Source organism: Amphiprion ocellaris, chromosome 16 (assembly GCF_022539595.1).
Source record: "Amphiprion ocellaris isolate individual 3 ecotype Okinawa chromosome 16, ASM2253959v1, whole genome shotgun sequence".
Lineage (NCBI taxonomy): Eukaryota > Metazoa > Chordata > Actinopteri > Pomacentridae > Amphiprion > Amphiprion ocellaris.
Window position 1 is genome coordinate 2,671,916 of NC_072781.1, and position 17,706 is coordinate 2,689,621.

Below are 17,706 nucleotides of genomic sequence, written 5' to 3' on the forward strand. Positions count from 1 at the left end.
AAAATGGACAAATGAGAGCATACACATGATAAACACAAACAAATTCGACACCACAACAAACTCATGTTATCATCTAAACCCACATAAAGAGGAGAGTTTCAAAGTAATTTTGAAGATAAATTAAAGAGCAGCAAAGGGTTATGAAACATGCAAAAAGACACAATCTAGACACAAATATTACAAACAAAAACATCTCCCCCAGCCTGTCAAATATGTAAAATCACATTAAGTTAAAGTGAGCAATAACAGGAGCCCATAAATTAATAAAGGAACCTAATTTTAAATGGAGTTTTGCTGTTATTTTTTCCATGAAATCCACTTTCTTTAATCTCTCTCTCCATTGGTGGAGGCTGGGAGGTAGTGGGCGGAGCCAAGACACAATTAGTAGGATATGTAGTAGATATGCCTTTTTTTGTCCATTACTTCCTCTGGAATAGAACCGATTATATAGAACAATGACTCAAGTGGTAAATCAACACTTTAAATATTATTATTTCTCCCCAAATAGTTTCAGTTCTGGATGGTCCCAGAATATGTGAGTGTGGTCTCCAGTTCTGCCACAGTTTCTCCAACATAAACTGTTGTTTCTTTCATCCAAGCTTGAGTGCAGGTGCTATTTTAGATGGTAGAGGTTTTTATTTTGCGCATGAATTGACATAGCACCATGGAGAGAATCACTTATTAGCCTGGGTTTTCTTGGATGTCAGTCTGCTGGATTAGCTGTAATATGATTAAAGTTTCTCTGAGTAAAGTGACACGTGGTGGTTTTAAGGTTTCCTTCTACCCGGGAACTGAAGAGTTGAACTATTCCACTTTACAGCTTTCTTCCTCCAAAAATATGAATTTCTTACTCATTCTTATGAGTCAGTGCTCTCAGATCAGTTGTTTTGTTAAAAATTCACTTAATGGAAGATGTTTTCTGTCACATATTCTAACATTTTGTTATCTTATAATGAGCGTATAAAAGGTTTAAAGGAACGTTAGTTGACAGAAGCAGTTAAATCTCCATCAGCCTCAGTGGACTTTGTTCTTCTTAATCATCATTCTGACACATCACCGCCCCACCGTACCTCGAATGCAGAAACAGAACCTGGAGATATGATCCTGATGGTTCTTTTGTCGTTTTCCGTGCAGTGACAGCTACATCGTGCGTGTGAAAGCGGTGGTGATGACGCGGGACGACTCGAGCGGTGGCTGGCTGGCCCAGGACGGCGGCGCTCTGAGCAGGGTGGGGGTTTGCCGCCTGCTGCCCACAGAGCTGGCCCCGCTGTCGGGCTCCGGCGGCTCGCAGTTCCTCATCAGAGGCGAGCGGCTGCAGGACAAACAGGTAAAACACACACCTTTAACCCTCCTGTTGTCTTCATTTACAGCACCAAAAAAATATTGTTTCCATGTCTGAAAAAAATCCAGAAATTCAGCAAAAAAAAAAAAATTCCTCAAATTTTTGAAAATTTGCAAAACCTTTAAGAGGAAAATTCCTAGAATTTCGTAAAAGTTTCCCTTAAAAGTTTTTTTTTTTATATATATATATATATATATATATATATATATATATATAAATGATTCCATATATATCAGTTAAACTTCTAGTATTTTCTTTAAGAGCATTCACAAAAAAAATCAACCAAATTCTGCGAAATTCACTGGATTTTGGTTGATTTTTTTTTGTGAATGTTCTTAAGAAACATTTTTTTTACCATTTCTTTTTTCCCCACCACAAATTTCACAAAAATGTTGAAAATGTGGACATCAGAATTTTCACTGTGAAAATCTTTTTCCCCCCACATTTTAAACTTTAAAACTAGTCAATTTAAAATTCAAAAATCCAGCAAAAAAATTCCCTAAATTTCTAAAAATTTGCAAAATATTCTGGAAGAAAATTCCAATAATTCCTTAAAAGTTTTATTTTAAAAAATCCCCCAAATTTGGCCAGAAAATTCTTCTAAATATTTTCCAAAAATGAGTAAAAATCTTCCAAAAAAATCCCAAAATATCTAAAGTGATTACATATATCAGTAAAACTTCTATTTTCTTTAAGAACATTTTTTTGCATTCCTTTTTTTTCACCAAAAAATGTTCAAAAATTTCCCAAAAATGTTGAAAATGTGGATATCAGAAGTTTCACTGTGAAAATCTTTTCTTTTTAACCCACATTTTCAAACTTTAAAACAGGTCAATTTGACCTGCAGGGTTAAAAAACATCAGTAGCAAAGTTCATGTAAGCATCAGAGAGGAACACGGCTTCCTGTGTGTCGGATCAACAGGTGATCCTGGACTGTCCTCTGAGGAAGGACCTGGTCTACACCATAGCCATGCCCACCTTCCACCACTGGAAGGTGGAGGACAGGAGGTGTGGTCTGTCCTTCCAGAGCCCAGCTGATGCCAGAGCTTTCGACAGGGGGGTCCGGAAAGCCATCGAGGACCTGGCTGAAGGTACGCGGTGCTGGAATGGTAAAGTCCAAAAATATGTTCTTAACCGCTTGACGCCAAATACTGATCATACCACTTTCATTCAGACTGCAGCCCAGACAGCGTATCCATTCCCCCAATGCCGGTTTGTGCATATTCAATACGGACCTCAGAACCTTTTAAAGCACTGGTTTCTGGTAGGACCAGTCAGAATGGGACCTAATTATTATATACCTGTTCTATGTGTAACAGACAAATTAACAATCTCCACTTCATTTAGCATCAGCTGGAAAGCAAAAACATAACTATTTTTTTTCCATGTATAATTGTAAATAAATTCAGGTGGCAAGGGGTTAAGAGAGACACCTGGCTCTGAGAAAGGGGTTGATGGAGTGTCACGACGTCTTATTTATGACTAAAACTTTCTTGTTGAAGGAGTTCATGGAGGAGAGACGCCACTCAGATTCATGAATGAGATATTTACTAGGAGGTGTGGGGAAGTTTAAAGCAAAACACAATCTGCTGGAATAACCAGTTAGTCCTGTCAGAGACATAAATGAAGGAGGAGCCTGTGGGAAAACATGTGTGTTAAGATTGATTTTTAAAAAGTTTCTTGATAAGGAACAAAATAAGAAAGTCAATATGAGCTGGTAGGAAGACCGATAAACAAGGTTACTCCAAGTCAAACTGCAGGAGTTTTCTGCTGTCCGGTTATTTTGGGTTGGGAAACTTTCTGGATGCATGGAAAAATGGTTTAGAGATTGAGACTAAACTGAAGTTTAGCTCAGCAACGTGTGGATTACAGATGTTTCTGTAAATTAAAGGCTGCTTTCTCCTCCGTAGGCTCCACGACCTCCTCCACTGCACTCCAGAATGAAGGCGAGCTGGGAGACGATGACGTCTTCACTGTAAGCACGTTTCTTTCATTCATTAACATGCTGCTCAGCCTTCTGGGTTACAGAGGTGACTCCTTCCTCCTTCGGTTCAACTCCCTGACAGAAAACAAGGCGTCAGGATTTGGTGGAATGAAGTGCACTCTGTAGTTCATTTTCCATCTGTGGGTTTTCCTCGGTGGAATCCAGGTAGACAGTTAAAGTTTCATGATATCGAATCGAGAAGCTGTTGATGATGACTTTGACATCGTTGCACTAGAAAACAGCTTTGAGGACGATTTGAAGCCACCTCTGCTTCTTCAGGTCACACCACCAGGCCTCAGCTTGCAGTCTGAAGTGTCACGATGTTATTTACGTTTTTAGTGGATTACTACGCAGCACCTTCGCTGTTTGAGGCCCTCAGACCAAATACAGCCCTGCCTTTAAGAAGCACAAGGAAATGCATTGGTACAGTGAGATTACTGAATTCGATTCAGGAAGTTTGGCCAACAGATTAATGACTATTAAAGCTTTTCATTCACCAAACACAACAGAAGTTATACAGTAAAAATTTTGTACAGTAAGTATACAGTAAAAAATAGTAAAAATACAGTAAAAATATAGTAAAAATACAGAAAAAATATAGTAAAAATACAGTAAAAATATAGTAAAAATACATTTAAAAATATAGTAAACGTACAGTAAAAAATACTGTAAAAATACAGTAAAAAAATAGTAAAATTACAGTAAACATATTGTAAATGTATAGTAATAATACACTAAAAATCTACACTACCATCCAAAGTTTGGGGTCACCCAGACAACTCCATGTTTTCCATGAAAACTCCCACTTTTATCCATGTGCTAACATAACTGCACAAGGGTTTTCTAATCATCAATGAGCCTTTCAACACCATTAGCTAACACAATGTAGCATTAGAACACAGGAGTGATGGTTGCTGGAAATGTTCCTCTGTACCCCTATGGAGATATTCCATTAAAAATCAGCTGTTTCCAGCTACAGTAGTCATTTACCACATTAACAATGTCTACACTGGATTTATCATTCATTTAATGTGATCTACATTGGAAAAAAAATGCTTTTCTTTCAAAAATAAGGATATTTCTAAGTGACCCCGAACTTTTGAACGGTGATGTAAATATTTTTTAATTATTTACCATTTTCCATTGCTCAATACACATATTTCTTTCTCTCAAATAACACCAAATGTCTGTGAAATAATTTAACTCCGGGAAAGATAGTGTAGTTTTACAGTCAAATGTTGTTAAAGAATAAATTCTTATATATAGAAATACCGAGGTTCACATGTGGACGTTATTTACTGGTTTTTCGCTGTTTTTTTTACAATTGACCTGTAAATTAATACTTTATCTGTGATTTAACAAAACTGAGAACAAACTGTTCAAAAAAATTCCAGATCAAAACTGTGAAAAAATAACTCATTTTTAAAAGTGTGGATAAGGCTCTTATATTTAGTGATTTATTGAATTAATTGTGTTGACAGATATATGGTGACAAGATCAGGCATCACATAAATGGTAAAAAAGTGGGTTATTTTCAGTAAATTTTTAAACGAGACACGTAGAATAAAGTGACAAAAGCGGGAAACAAAACGACGAAAAAGTAGACAACACAGCGAGACATTAAAAAAAAAACACAAAACGAAAAAGATGCTCAAAACAACGAATAAACAAAAAACAAAATGACAAATAAGACAAAAAACACAAGCGAGACAAAAAGGAAACACAAAACGACAAAAACGAGAAACAAAACGACTTTATGCTTTTGAAGAAGCATAAAGTCTGAATTTTGGCGATCCGTTCAAATAAATTTAGCAATTTTGGAAATACAGACTGCATTTCAAAGCCACTGCAGGTTTTGGGATTCAGAGCCTTCCTTGATCAGTGTGGTTGGAACTCAGGCCTACTTCTGGTCTGAACGTTTTGTTGACTGCTGCAGTCCCGTCTGTCTAAACAGCCTCAGGATTCATCGCCCAAATGGAAGCGCTAACAGTCCGCCCTGCAGCCCAGCACACACCGATCCTCCGGAAAACATCTCAGGACTTGGTTTAAGCCGTTGAGCCGCCGGTATTCCAGCTCTCTTCCCCATCAACTATACCTGCCACGGCGGATTCTCCACCTGAAGTTAGCACAGAGACCTCCCCACCTCCCCTCCCCACGCTGTAATCTGACTCCAGGACCAGCAGGCAGGGTCACGAGGTCACTTCCTGTATCCCACCAGCTCCCTCTCTCCTGGTCACCCACCGTCCGAGCTTCTCCACCCGCCCGGCTGGAAAAGAGCGCAGCCACCAAACTAGCAGCTGTTTCCCAGCTTAGCGCAGGCCGCTGATTTACGAGAGGAAGTGCCTCGTGGTTCATCTTTGACTCGAGCTGTCTGTAAGGGCCAAGACTAATAGGTGCTCTGCTGGGAGTGTACCACCACCATGGAGATGCACACAAACACATGAGGAGGAGTGGAGGTTGGAGGGGAAGGGGGAGGCTGCAGCAGATCCCAGGAACACACCGGCTTCCAGAGCAACAACTCCAAGGAAACTTCTCAGTATTGTTGCATGAAAATGTAATGAAATGTCTAAACCTCACATCCAGCTCCACTGATACACATAGTAAAACAAAATAGAAAGACAGCCTCCACATTTCCATTTCCCTTGTGGCCTAATATAAACTTTTTTAAGCACAAGACTCACCCTGTTGGCTGTCCGAGTCCCACCAGCACCGATGTTCGGCATCGCCTCATGTCTGCTGTTAAAGTTTGTACTTGAACACACCACAAGATTACAGACGGCAAACCTACACACACACGCGCGGCTACATGAGACAAATTACCAGCTTGTAGTCTGTTTGTAATCCAAAAAACACAATGGAAAGGCAAAAAATCTGTTTAAATCGTGTGTTTTTACATCAAGCAACCAGCTCATTAGGCCCACCCAATTAACATGCATTCTGATAAAACCAAGCCTTCATTTCATAGTTTAAATATTTTAACTGTTTTTAAAAAGTGTTGATTCAATTGCATGATCATTTTGGAGGCTGTATAAAGCAGTGTAGCAAATCCATGGTTGAACTGCAGGTCAGAGAGCGCTCCACTCTGTAGATTTACTATTAAAAATTAAAGCCAACTGGTCCCAACGAAGCAGCAGGCTGGATAGAAAACGCCACTGATAGGTTTCCTGCAGAGCTCAGTGTGGTTTCTTTGACCTTCACCATCTTGGCAGTGCCTCCTAACTCCGGGCTGATCCAAAAATGAAGGAAAAAGGGATGGACTGTCCTGAGATAGCGCCTGCCTGTCACCCAAATATGCTCAATTTTAAGCCTTCATATAAATTACAGAAGGGTAATTTTGATAGGATTTAATATAATACAGTTAGTACAAACAGGAAACTGGCTATAAAAACCAAAATATTTGTAGTATCAGGTTGTAAACATATTTTTTCTGGTGTGAAGCTGAGCATTTTCACATGGGGCTCTATGGCGATTGGAGCCAGCCTCTAGTGGTCATTTTAAGGAACTGCAGGTTTTGGTATTTTAGCATTGGCTTCATTTTTTGCAGGTTGCCACTAGGTCTCAGGTTATGTTTATGTTGTTAACGTTAAAAATATATCTCAGTTTTGTGCATCCATGCATATCACGTGTTCTGACTGATTCCCGACGTAAAGAACCGAAGGTTGTAAACCAAAACTTTGCATTAGCCTGGTGAGCTCCACAGAGGATTTCACAGCAATCACCTTCTTCTAGCATATGAACTCTTTGATAAACCATCATGAGAACAAGCACTAAAAACTTGTCTTTCTGATGAGACTTCGGCCACCAGACTGTCAGAATCTCCCAGCGCCGGCTCTGAAACCTCCGGTTAATGAGCATGTGATGCATCGACGGCTGCCTGTGCTCCTCTCAGCTCGTGCTAATGACCTTTCCTAAAGTTAGCGGTGGTGGCGGCTGCAGAGTTTGCGAGGCGGGCGGTTGCGGACAGGGGGAAATGCTGCTGCAGATTTACAGCCTTTAGGGGGTCGGATGGGGAGGGGAGCCCTGGGATGGACATACTTCCCTAAATTATTCCTCGTTGGCCGAACCTAAACTCAACCCGTCCCTCCCTGCAGCACGTCTCCTCTCCCGGTCTCTATTTTGGCTCATTCACAACAGGGGGAGTGAAAGCTATTGAAGCAATTCTGGGCTCATCCCAGGAGAGCGAGACGGGCCTGTTGAAGGATGAATCCTCCTGAGCTTTGAGTCGGGACATGTTTTGTGTCAGAAAATAACTTGAAATGCCCTCTGTCCAGCCTTGGACGAAAGAGAGGATGTCCAGAAATATAAACTCCTCCTTTGTCTCTGTGTCCTCTTGGAGCTCGCTGCAGAAGGTCTGGTCTGTGTTTTGAATTAGTCGCAGCCATGGAGGCCGGAGTCGGACTGGTTTTAAACCCCGTCGGCTCCTCCTCCCCCAGTAATGGCTTCTCCAGGGGGGCGGGGCTTGGAGCGGAGGCAACATGTTGTGTTATTTTTGGCCGGCTGCTCTGAGGGCTTTGTACGAAAGCTGGGGGAAATTCTCAGCATGGCGGTATCCATGTGGGGAGCAGGATATAATAGGGATAGCTTCAGCAGGCAGACAGACAGACAGACAGACACAGCAGATCTGGGTCATAGAACTCTGGTGAATAATTTGCGCGGTGGTTTTAGTCTTGTTGGAGCGCCACATTTTGGAACGGTAGTATTTTAGGTTTCATAAAGTTTATTAGGAATCGTGGGGGAGACGTGTTACCGGCACATGAGCCAAGCTCACACTGCAACAGGAGGCCACAGTTCTGCTTGGACTGCAGTTTCAGACAGTTTTGTGTTGATATTCACCGTGTAGCACTGATTAGATGGCCAGAAAGTTAAAAAATAAAGGTGTATCAGTATAAGGATTGTAATGTCTGGTGGACTTTTCTTCTACTCTGACTCACTGGATGTAGATTGCGGGTATAAGCCGGTCGTTGGTTGTGAATTTCACGTGGCTTTCTCCTCTACTTCTGAAGACGTAAAGTTTTGCTGAAGGTTTGGATTGTGCAGTAAAGCATCCCTGCTATTTATTTTGGGTAATTATCCATTTTAATTGCATCATGCAAATCATCCATCAACTCATCATTGAAAACACTTCCCCACCACACTGTTTTGAGTGAACGCTTATTTGTCGAGCATTTGGGTTGTGCCACTTCATCTTCCACCCAAGAGTTCCCCCCCCATCGCTGTTTTGCAAGAACACCATCCTGGGCTTGGCTCCACCCAAGATAAATGTGATTGGTTTAAACTCGGGCTGTGACTTTATCATGTTAATTTTGATTAATTAATTACAGAAAAAAAAAATTTTGTGACACACCGGTTGCACTGATGTACACTCCAGCCCAGTAGCTGGCGCTAATGCACCTAAAGACTGTTTTCCAGCCCTGAAGAAGATCCACAGGACGCACTGTAGTGGGCCGCTAGCTGGTCACATGACAGCGCTTTGGCTTCAGTCCGGTGGAAATGTCAGACCAACACAAACACTTCAGCAAAAAGTATTTCTGAAGGCATTTGAGGTGAAAAATAAGCTGCTGAATCTGTCCTGGTTTCACTTCAACAACGGCTAGTTTAGATGTTTAACGAATGTTTTGCGATGCATCAGACCTCTGCTGCCCGCACCGAATTCCCATAAAGTAGAAGTCAAGTCTACTTTATGGGAATTGGAAGGTGAGTAATTGACAATCCTGTGCACACGTTAGCTACGACAGTCCTGCTACCAGCTAACGATGTCGCCTTCCCATAATAGACCAATTTAGAAGACACTGAAAGTGCTTGAATTTAGAAAAAGTCTTAAAATGTTGAATATAATCGTTATAATTGCACTTTGAGTTTGCAGTAATCTGTGAATGTAGTAGACATGAAAAATGCAGATAAATGGAAATGAAACAAACATATTAGTTGTTTGTCTATTCATCCACTCACTCTCAACCAACATTTATTTGAGTTAAAAAACTTTGCTTATTGTTTCAAATATTGCTATTTGGCCAAAATGTAATTAATTACAAAGCCTCTAATTACTTATCTAATTTTTTTTTTTTTTAAAATCACGTCCCACCACTAGTTTGAAGAAATACAAACATGGTACAGCTGATAATGACCATTCTACATGGTACTGTGTTATTGCTAAAGAATGGTCTGACTGTGAGACTGAATTACCTGGACTGATTGGTGTAAAACCATCTTCAGAGGAAATCTTTTTCAGTTTGGTGATCCCTTGGATTTTCCTCTCAAGAAGTCTAGAGTAAAATGTCTCCACAGCCGTTGTATCGATTGACACAAAATTAGACTTGGACGTCCCTGTTCCTTTAACCCTCCTGTTGTCCTCATTTATGGGCACCAAAAAATATTGTTTCTTTGTCTGAAAAAAATCCCAAAATTCTGCAAAAAAATTCCCCAAATTTCTGAAAATTTGGAAAACCTTCAGGAAGAAAATTACAATAATTCCTTAAAAGTTTCGCTTAAAAGTTTATTTTTTAAAAAATCCCCCAAATTTGGCAAGAAAATTCTTGTAAATATTTTCAAAAAATGAGTAAAAATCATCTTAAAAATATCTAAAGTGATTCCATATATATCAGTAAAACTTCTAATATTTTCTTTAAGAACACTCACATAAAAATCAACCAAAATCCAGCGAAATTCACTGGATTTTGGTTGATTTTTTGTGAATGTCCTTAAGAAACATTATTAACATTTCTTTTTTCCCACCAAAAATGTTCAAAAATTTCCCAAAAATGTTGGAAATGTGGACATCAGAAGTTTCACTGTGAAAATCTTTTTTTTTTTTTCCACATTTTTAGACTTTGCAACAAGTCAATTTTGACCCGCAGGATGACACGAGGGTTAAGGATAATCAGCTTCATCGTCCCTTCGCCTTTTATCGTGTGCCAGATTTTGAATCTGCTGTTTGGTTTATGACTGAGTTCCTGCCAAGCTAATAGCACGATTAGCCTCAGGTGTGTTTTATCTTTATGATGTGGCTAAACTTGGAAACACCAGTTTAACAAACCAGATATCAGCATGTTAGCAGTGTTATCCTGAGCATGCTAGTATTAGCGTTTAGCTCAAGGTTCAACCGTACAAAGCAACAACTGATAGACTCCAAAGACCTGGTTATGCTTTATTACAGACCCACACATAGACAACTGGGGATGCTGTAGATCAAAATCACACCCCATAAAATGTGATCTAGAATTTTGTATCTTGAAAAAATATTATTCTGTTTCAGCTGTGCCATGATGTTTGTCTGTTTAGACGATTTTGTGAGTCAAAAAATTTGCAGTTTGTCTTTAAACTACTGAAATATAAGACTGATAATGTGTAATTTGAAAGGCTACACACCTGATCAAGATCTAGATCGATAGGTTTGCTGTTTGCTGTTTCTATAGCTGTAGCTCTCAGTTAAGCCAAACCTGGAGGGATTTTAACTCATTTTATTGCCTTTTCCTTAATTCTGGAAGAACGAGGTGAGATATGTCAGGGTTAGTGTTGGTGATCTGTATACCGTAAGACTAGATTTAGTTTACTTGCAGTTTCACACAAAATTTAACAGCACTTTAATGTCTTTAAATAAAACTTTCTTGACTGTTATGACTTGCATTCCGTACATAGGAAGCAGATTGGTTGCTTTGTTCAGCGTGTTTCCAGGAGGACCAGAGTTCCTACCATTAATAGCAAACCTCCACTGTCCTCTGAGGCACGGATTTCCTTTCGTCTTTCCAGTTAAAGAGAAATGGGAACATTTGAATAGCTGGAATCAAACTCCTATCATTTGTTTTGTGCCTGTCAAGTGGATTTTTTTTTTTTCAGAATGTGAAATCACATCAGCACGGAAAAAAAATAGGAAGCACAGAAATCTAACAGCTGCTGCAGACTTAGAGCAAAAAAAAAAAAAAAAGAAAAATCAGCAACGTCCAAATGTTTTTTTGCTGGAGGAGCTGTTGACTTCATGCTGACCATACGTGGGGCTCAAAGCACAGATTAGTATAACTGCATCTTATAGGCTTCTTCATACACAATCACACCTGCGGCCTTTTCGCTGGGATGAACACAGCTTGAATATCTCCTCCCTGTGAACTCCTATTACCAACATGACACGATGAGAGCGGAGGATCTGACCCGCGGAGTGCCGCTCTGAAAACCTGTCTGGGTGCTTCACGGCAGCGGCCCGACCGTCTTGTGTCTGGCCAGAGTTTGAGTTGGAGTGGAGCCCTGACAGCCTTCACGGGGTCAGGATACTGTTCACAGCGAAAAGGGAGAAGCAGCGGTGGAATGTGGAGAAAGTGCGATTGAGGAAAAGGAGGACAGGTTGTTGTTGTGGGGGAGAAAAGAGGGGAGGAGGCCAGAAAAGGTGAAACTCTGGATGGAAGAGCTGATATCAAGCTCCACCTCTGACTTTATCTCTTCAAATATCCATCTTTATCGCGTTAAAGGCTGATTGTGTGTCCTCTTTACTACCACAGTGGATTTAAGAGGTGAAGGTGACATTTTTAATAATAATAATAATAATAATAACTTTATTTGTACAAAACATTTAGAAAATGAAGTTACAACTGCTTTACGGTAGAAAACAATCTCAAATTAGACAAATAATGGCACAAATTCAATCAAATAAGATCCCAAACATGCAACATAAACGAGATAAAATAGTAAAGTCAAGTCCACCATTGTGCCAAAGTGTTTTCCAATGAATAAAGTTATGATTGGTCTTATAAAAAATTACCAAACAAGTGTAATTTTGAGGCTTGAGACCTTGTAATGGTACTAATGGTACTGATTTTTCCTGGCTAATTTACATATTAGGGAATAAAATGCAGCAAAAATATACTTTATGTGACTGTAATATTAATGCTGAGATACTACAGTGTTATTGAATATGGAGACTAATCTAACTAATGTAATGATGTAGCTAAGGCCCTATAATATTATAAATGACTAAACCTAAACATAATAATATGGCTATGGCTATAATAATGGCTATGACCCTACAGCATTATTAATTATGGATTTGTTGTGACTAATTTAAAGTTAAACCTTTGACCGTTTGATTATTTTTAGAGTCTCATACAGAAAAAAAAGCTTGAGGAAGTCATTTTGCACTTTTAAAGAGACTGTCGGTACAGTTTGACTTAAACTGAGGTGTTCCTATTATTTTGTCCACCCCATTTACATCAGTGAAGGTAGATTAAAAGTCTCGAACTCTCAGCCTCTTTGCAGATGTTGGACGCATCACTTTGCTTTTCCATCACCATGGCAGCCCTCTTAACAAGAAGCAGTGTTTTTAACCCTCGTGTCGTCCTGCGGGTCAAAATTGACCCATTTTAATGTTTGAAAACGTGGAAAAACAAATATATTTTCACAGTGAAACTTCTGATGTTCACATTTTCAAATAGCTGGATTTTGGTTGATTTTCATGTGAATGTTCTTAAAGAAAATATTCAAAGTTTTACTGATATATATGTAATCACTTTAGATATTTCTAGGAATTTTTGGAAGATTTTTACTCATTTTTTCAAAAATATTTACAAGAATTTTCTTGTCAAATTTGGGGGATTTTTAAAAAAATAAAACTTTTAAGGGAAACTTTAAGGGAATTATTGTAATTTTCTTCCTGAAGGTTTTGCAAATTTTCAGAAATTTGGAGAATTTTTTTTCTGAATTTTTGGATTTTTTTCAGACAAGGAAACAATATTTTTTGGTGCCTGTAAATGAGGACAACAGGAGGGTTAATTATTGGGACCTTAAGAGCCACAGTATTATCTCCACCTATGTGAGCAGCTAATTCCATTTTAACTTTACTTTTGATGATTACTAAAGTGTTTTTCTATCTGTGTCCGATGCTCTGACTGAAAGTTTCCCTCGCTGTGGTCCAAACGTGGATCCAGCGGCCTGAACAACAGAGCTCCCGCTTCCTGTTTTTCCAATCAGCGCTGCTCTGAGGCTTCCTGTTTTTGTTTGTCCAATCGTGTTGTTCTCTCGCGCCGACTATTTGTTTGACATATCCAATCAGAAAACAGCTTTTCAGGCCACATCCTGTGTTTGTTTGTCCCCTCAGAACACCACCGACAGCTCATCCAACTCCTCCCAGAAGCTGGAGAGCTCTCTGCAGCCGCTCGAGTCCTCGCCCCTTCCGCAGAGACACAAGTGCATGCTGGGACATCGCCACGACCTCCACGACCCCTACCGGCTCTCAGACCACTACTACTTAGACCAGGTGAGGGAGAACATCTGGTTGTAGTGGAGGACGATGTTTACATGAACCAGATGTTAAAATTAAGACATTTGAAGTTGTGCTCATTATTAAAGTTTCTTTCTGTCCAGCCGTTGTCTCGGATCCCCCGCCATGTCACCTTCGAGGACGAGGAAATCGTCCGCATCAACCCTCGGGAACGCAGCTGGGAGCGAACCACCGAGCGACACCACGGCCGCCCGTCGGATCGCTCCTGGCTCACCGGCTACGAGGACTACCGGCACGCCACCGTGCGGGACAAATTCATCCAAATGGAAGAGAACGAGCCGTACGTCCACTTCGCCAAGACGGAGGCACAGAAGCACGACTACACCTACCCCCTGGCCCCCGCCCTGTCGCCCTCAGACTCTGACCCCGCCCTCGGACCCTTGACCCATAAGGGCCACGGCGGCTCGTATCGCCACGGCTTCTCCTCGGCGGTCACCACGCAGCCTCGCTCCTTCCTCCCGAGCTCCTCGCCGTCCACCAACGGAGGAAAGGAGCGGAAGGACAACGGGATGGAGCGCGCTCAGTGCGAGCACTGCGGCGAGGCCTTTTACGTCTCCGACAACCGGAGAGGCCGGTGCCAGGATGCTCCGGACCCGGTGCGGGCGTGCATCCGGCGGGTCAGCTGCATGTGGCTGGCAGACACCATGCTGTACCACTGCATGTCCGACCCAGAGGGGGACTACTCGGACCCCTGCTCCTGTGACGGGGGTGAGGGTAGCGGGGGAGGACGCCTCGGCACACGCTGGTTAGCGCTGCTGGGCCTGTCTCTGGTGGCGCCCTGCCTTTGCCTCTACCCGCCCCTCCACGCCTGCCACCGGGCGGGGCTGACCTGCGGCTGCTGCGGAGGCCGACACAAGGCCCTGAGCTGAGCAGAAAAACCTCCCGGAGGAAAAACGACAAAAACCCAACGCAAGCACAGGGAAAGGGAAGGATGGGGAACACACAGAAGGGACAAGTGGTCGTGGCTGCTCGCTCTCTTGCCTTGGTTTCTCTGGGTTTCTCTACAAATTCCAGACACTGAAATAAGCCAAAAAAAAAAAACGGTGCATTTTTTTCTTTTTTTTGAACGGCCTGGGAAGATAAGCTCCCCCTTACGGCAGACAGTTCTCTCAGCTCTCCACGTGGCCATTTCATGCTCTGTTTCTAGAGAGAGAGCACTCTTTTTCAGGGGGGCCTTTTTTTTATAGCTGACCTATATGTCATGTATCACATATGCAGGTACTTTATATTGTTATATTTGTACACTGACTCGGCGTCAAAGAACTTGAATTGTTCCTTTGTTCTATTTTTTTTCTCTCCTTTGATGTTGGCGCGGCCGTTCTGTTTATATTCCAATATCAGGCCCGCTCAGATCCAGCTACCAGAGAATCAGACACTACACCTCTGTGCGCGAGTGTGTGTGTGTCTGTGTGTGTGCGAGTGTGTGTGTGTCTGTGTGTGTGCGAGTGTGTGTGTGTGCGTGGATGGTAAATGTGCATGCTTCTGATGTGCGCCGAGGCCTGTCATCTGCAGCTTCTAGTAAAGCTCCTGTATATAGTCCACATAGCTCTCCACCGTCAACATCTTCAAACGTGGTACTCACCCTAACCTTCTTCTGATATCCCAAAGATTCATGTTTTTATCCTATTTATTTTAATTGATCTACCAGCAAAAGGGTGCTGGGCTTTTTGTGATTCACTTCACTGAATGAGACGGTGCCTCGATGTTCTCCCGTCCGTCTCCCTGCTCCTTTCACATTATTTCAAACAGTGCCTATAAAAAAAAGAAGAAAAAAGTCATCCTAAACCAGGAAAATCCGTCGAGTCTCATGATTCCAGTCAGATTTTTGGGCTCATTTTAACGTACACTTGAAGCGGCGTGAGATTTTAAGGCTCTGATTTCCTTCGCAGAACCTCAGCCTGCAGTCTGGACTGAAAAAAATCTAAAGAATTGGTGCCCGTATGCCTTAAAATGTGGAGTCTCTCTGAAGATGTCTTGCTGTATTGAAAAAAGCGTGAACACGGTTACGGCTCCAAGCAATCAGCCTCACCGCCATTTCTTTTCAACTTAGTTTTTTATAAAAAGGAACTCTTTAAGAGGTTCTCATTGAGTGTGCAAACTATGGACTCTAGTTTGCCTGCGACGTACAATCAGCTCCCCTCTTTAAAGCATCGATCTCCAGTCCAGCCCATCAATCACATCTGTGGAACAGCAACGGCCAAAGTAACTGTGATCTGAACGTTTTCATTAATCAGTTAAGAACTCTGCTCAAAAGTTCGTCCAAAAACAGATCTGTTGACAACAAACTTAGGTAGAAGAACATTCTTGTGTGGGAAAATTGGAACTTTTATTTTATTTTGTCGCCAAAAACCTGATTATAACAGATATTTAACTTGTATAAGCAACCCAGGGAGTCTGATTTTACTACTATTTATATAAAAAATCCTCCAGCTACAAAGAAAGTTTGACATTTTGGGAAATAAATTATATATAACAGCATGTAAAGCTCACTAAAAACACATAATCTCTTGTAGTTTTAATCTATACAAGAGTAAAATTGACAGGACTTAAATGGGGTTGAGTCTCCACTTGAAAGAATTTCTCTAAATGCAATATAATGCATAAAAGGACAACTTAAATGTGGGATTTATAATAGAAAATATCCTAAATATGTGGTTTTTGTCTTATTTTTTCTATCTTATGTCAGAGCCTGGCTATCATTTTTCCTGTTTCCAGTCATTTTGCAGAGCTAATTAAACTAAAAGCATCTTCCAAAATGTCAAACTATTCCTTTAAGGCCCAAAAATGTGGCGAAAAATGGGAGATCATCATGAGAGACAACTTGCTGAAACCACATGACCGGCGTGTGCTTTTCTTCTCAGTCCGAAAGCATTTTTTCCTCCTTCCATGCCAGATTTGGTGCATTATCATAAGACGGTAAAGAAAAATGGTTAAAACCCGTCTTGATGTACGAACTCAGGCAATGGAGGAGGAAAAAAATCCCCAAACTGCTGTCCCACCTGCCTGAGTCTGCCGGCCAATCACGTCCCGGCATTGACAGCACAACACCAAACTGACCGCCGCTCGGTGACGGCGGCATCTGGGATGTGACCGGGAACACAATAAGCTTTTTTTTTCTTTCTTTTTTAAAAATAAAGCAGGACGTCGGGAGGATCCCATTGGAAAAACAAACATCCATCCCTGATTGTTTTGCCAAGGAAATGTCACTTACTACAGTCGAAATACAGAATGCCTGAGGATGTCCTTTTTCCTTTCCTGGTTCTATCTGTTTCATACATCCTGTTCCATGTACCAGTTTGTACGTCCTTGGTGTGTGTGTGTGTGTGTGTGTGTGTGTGTGTGTGTGTGTGTGTGTGTGTGTGTGTGTGTGTGTGTGTGTGTGTGTGTGTGTGTGTGTGTGTGTGTGTGTGTGTGTGTGTGTGTGTGTCTGTGTGTCTGTGTGTGTGTGTCTGTGTGTCTGTGTGTCTGTGTGTGTGTGTGTGTGTGTGTGTGTGTGTGTGTGTGTGTGTGTGTGTGTTCGTGCCACATCCCTTCCCCGTCCTCCTGCTCCTTGATCCAAAGCTACTGGGATCAGCTGAATATGCTATCACATGCCGACATCTTTCGAGTTGAATCGGATCCTTTGATGATGCGATGAATCAGGGACAGGGCCAATCAGATCGGAAAGAGCGAGTGTGTGTGTGCGCACGTGTGGGTCAGTGTTTAATCTTTTATCTCCGTCTCGTCTGGTCGTCGAGTGTGTTCTCACATGTCAGAGCCATTTACAAGTGCCTGAACGCATCCTCTTTATCTCCTTGTGTATTTAAATCGAAAAAAAAATTTAAAGAAAGGACTCCCTGTATTGAAATTAGACCCATTTTTTACGCTTAGTATTTTTACCTCTGTAAAAAAAAGAGCAAAAATTATATTATATATATCAAGTGTATGTTGTACATTATTATTTCTATTTTGTTTTTTAAAATAACTGTTTCTAACATGTACGATGGTTGTAGCTCTTGCTTTCGAGAAGGAACAGGAAGTACTTTGTAGATAGTGAAGGGTGGCCAGGTCTGTGAGAAAACTAAAGTGAAATGTGTGTCTTACCTTCCGCCTCCAATAAAACGAGAGAAAACAGTGAAA

General features: G+C 41.3%; 1 protein-coding gene across 2 annotated transcripts in view; it reads left to right on the top strand.

The window, feature by feature from the left end:
* LOC111566068 (sprouty-related, EVH1 domain-containing protein 2-like) overlaps positions 1 to 17,706 on the top strand; it is a 35,545-nt gene extending 17,839 nt beyond the window's left edge. The window contains exons 2-6 of one of the 2 annotated variants that reach the window (XM_035946521.2): positions 1,135 to 1,327; positions 2,265 to 2,451; positions 3,253 to 3,317; positions 13,405 to 13,563; positions 13,671 to 17,706. In XM_035946521.2, coding sequence (XP_035802414.2) covers positions 1,135 to 1,327; positions 2,265 to 2,451; positions 3,253 to 3,317; positions 13,405 to 13,563; positions 13,671 to 14,456 — 1,390 coding nt within the window. In that variant the 3' untranslated portion in view covers positions 14,457 to 17,706. The remainder of the gene's footprint in view (positions 1 to 1,134; positions 1,328 to 2,264; positions 2,452 to 3,252; positions 3,318 to 13,404; positions 13,564 to 13,670) is intronic. The other variant, XM_023266446.3, reaches the window with a different exon arrangement.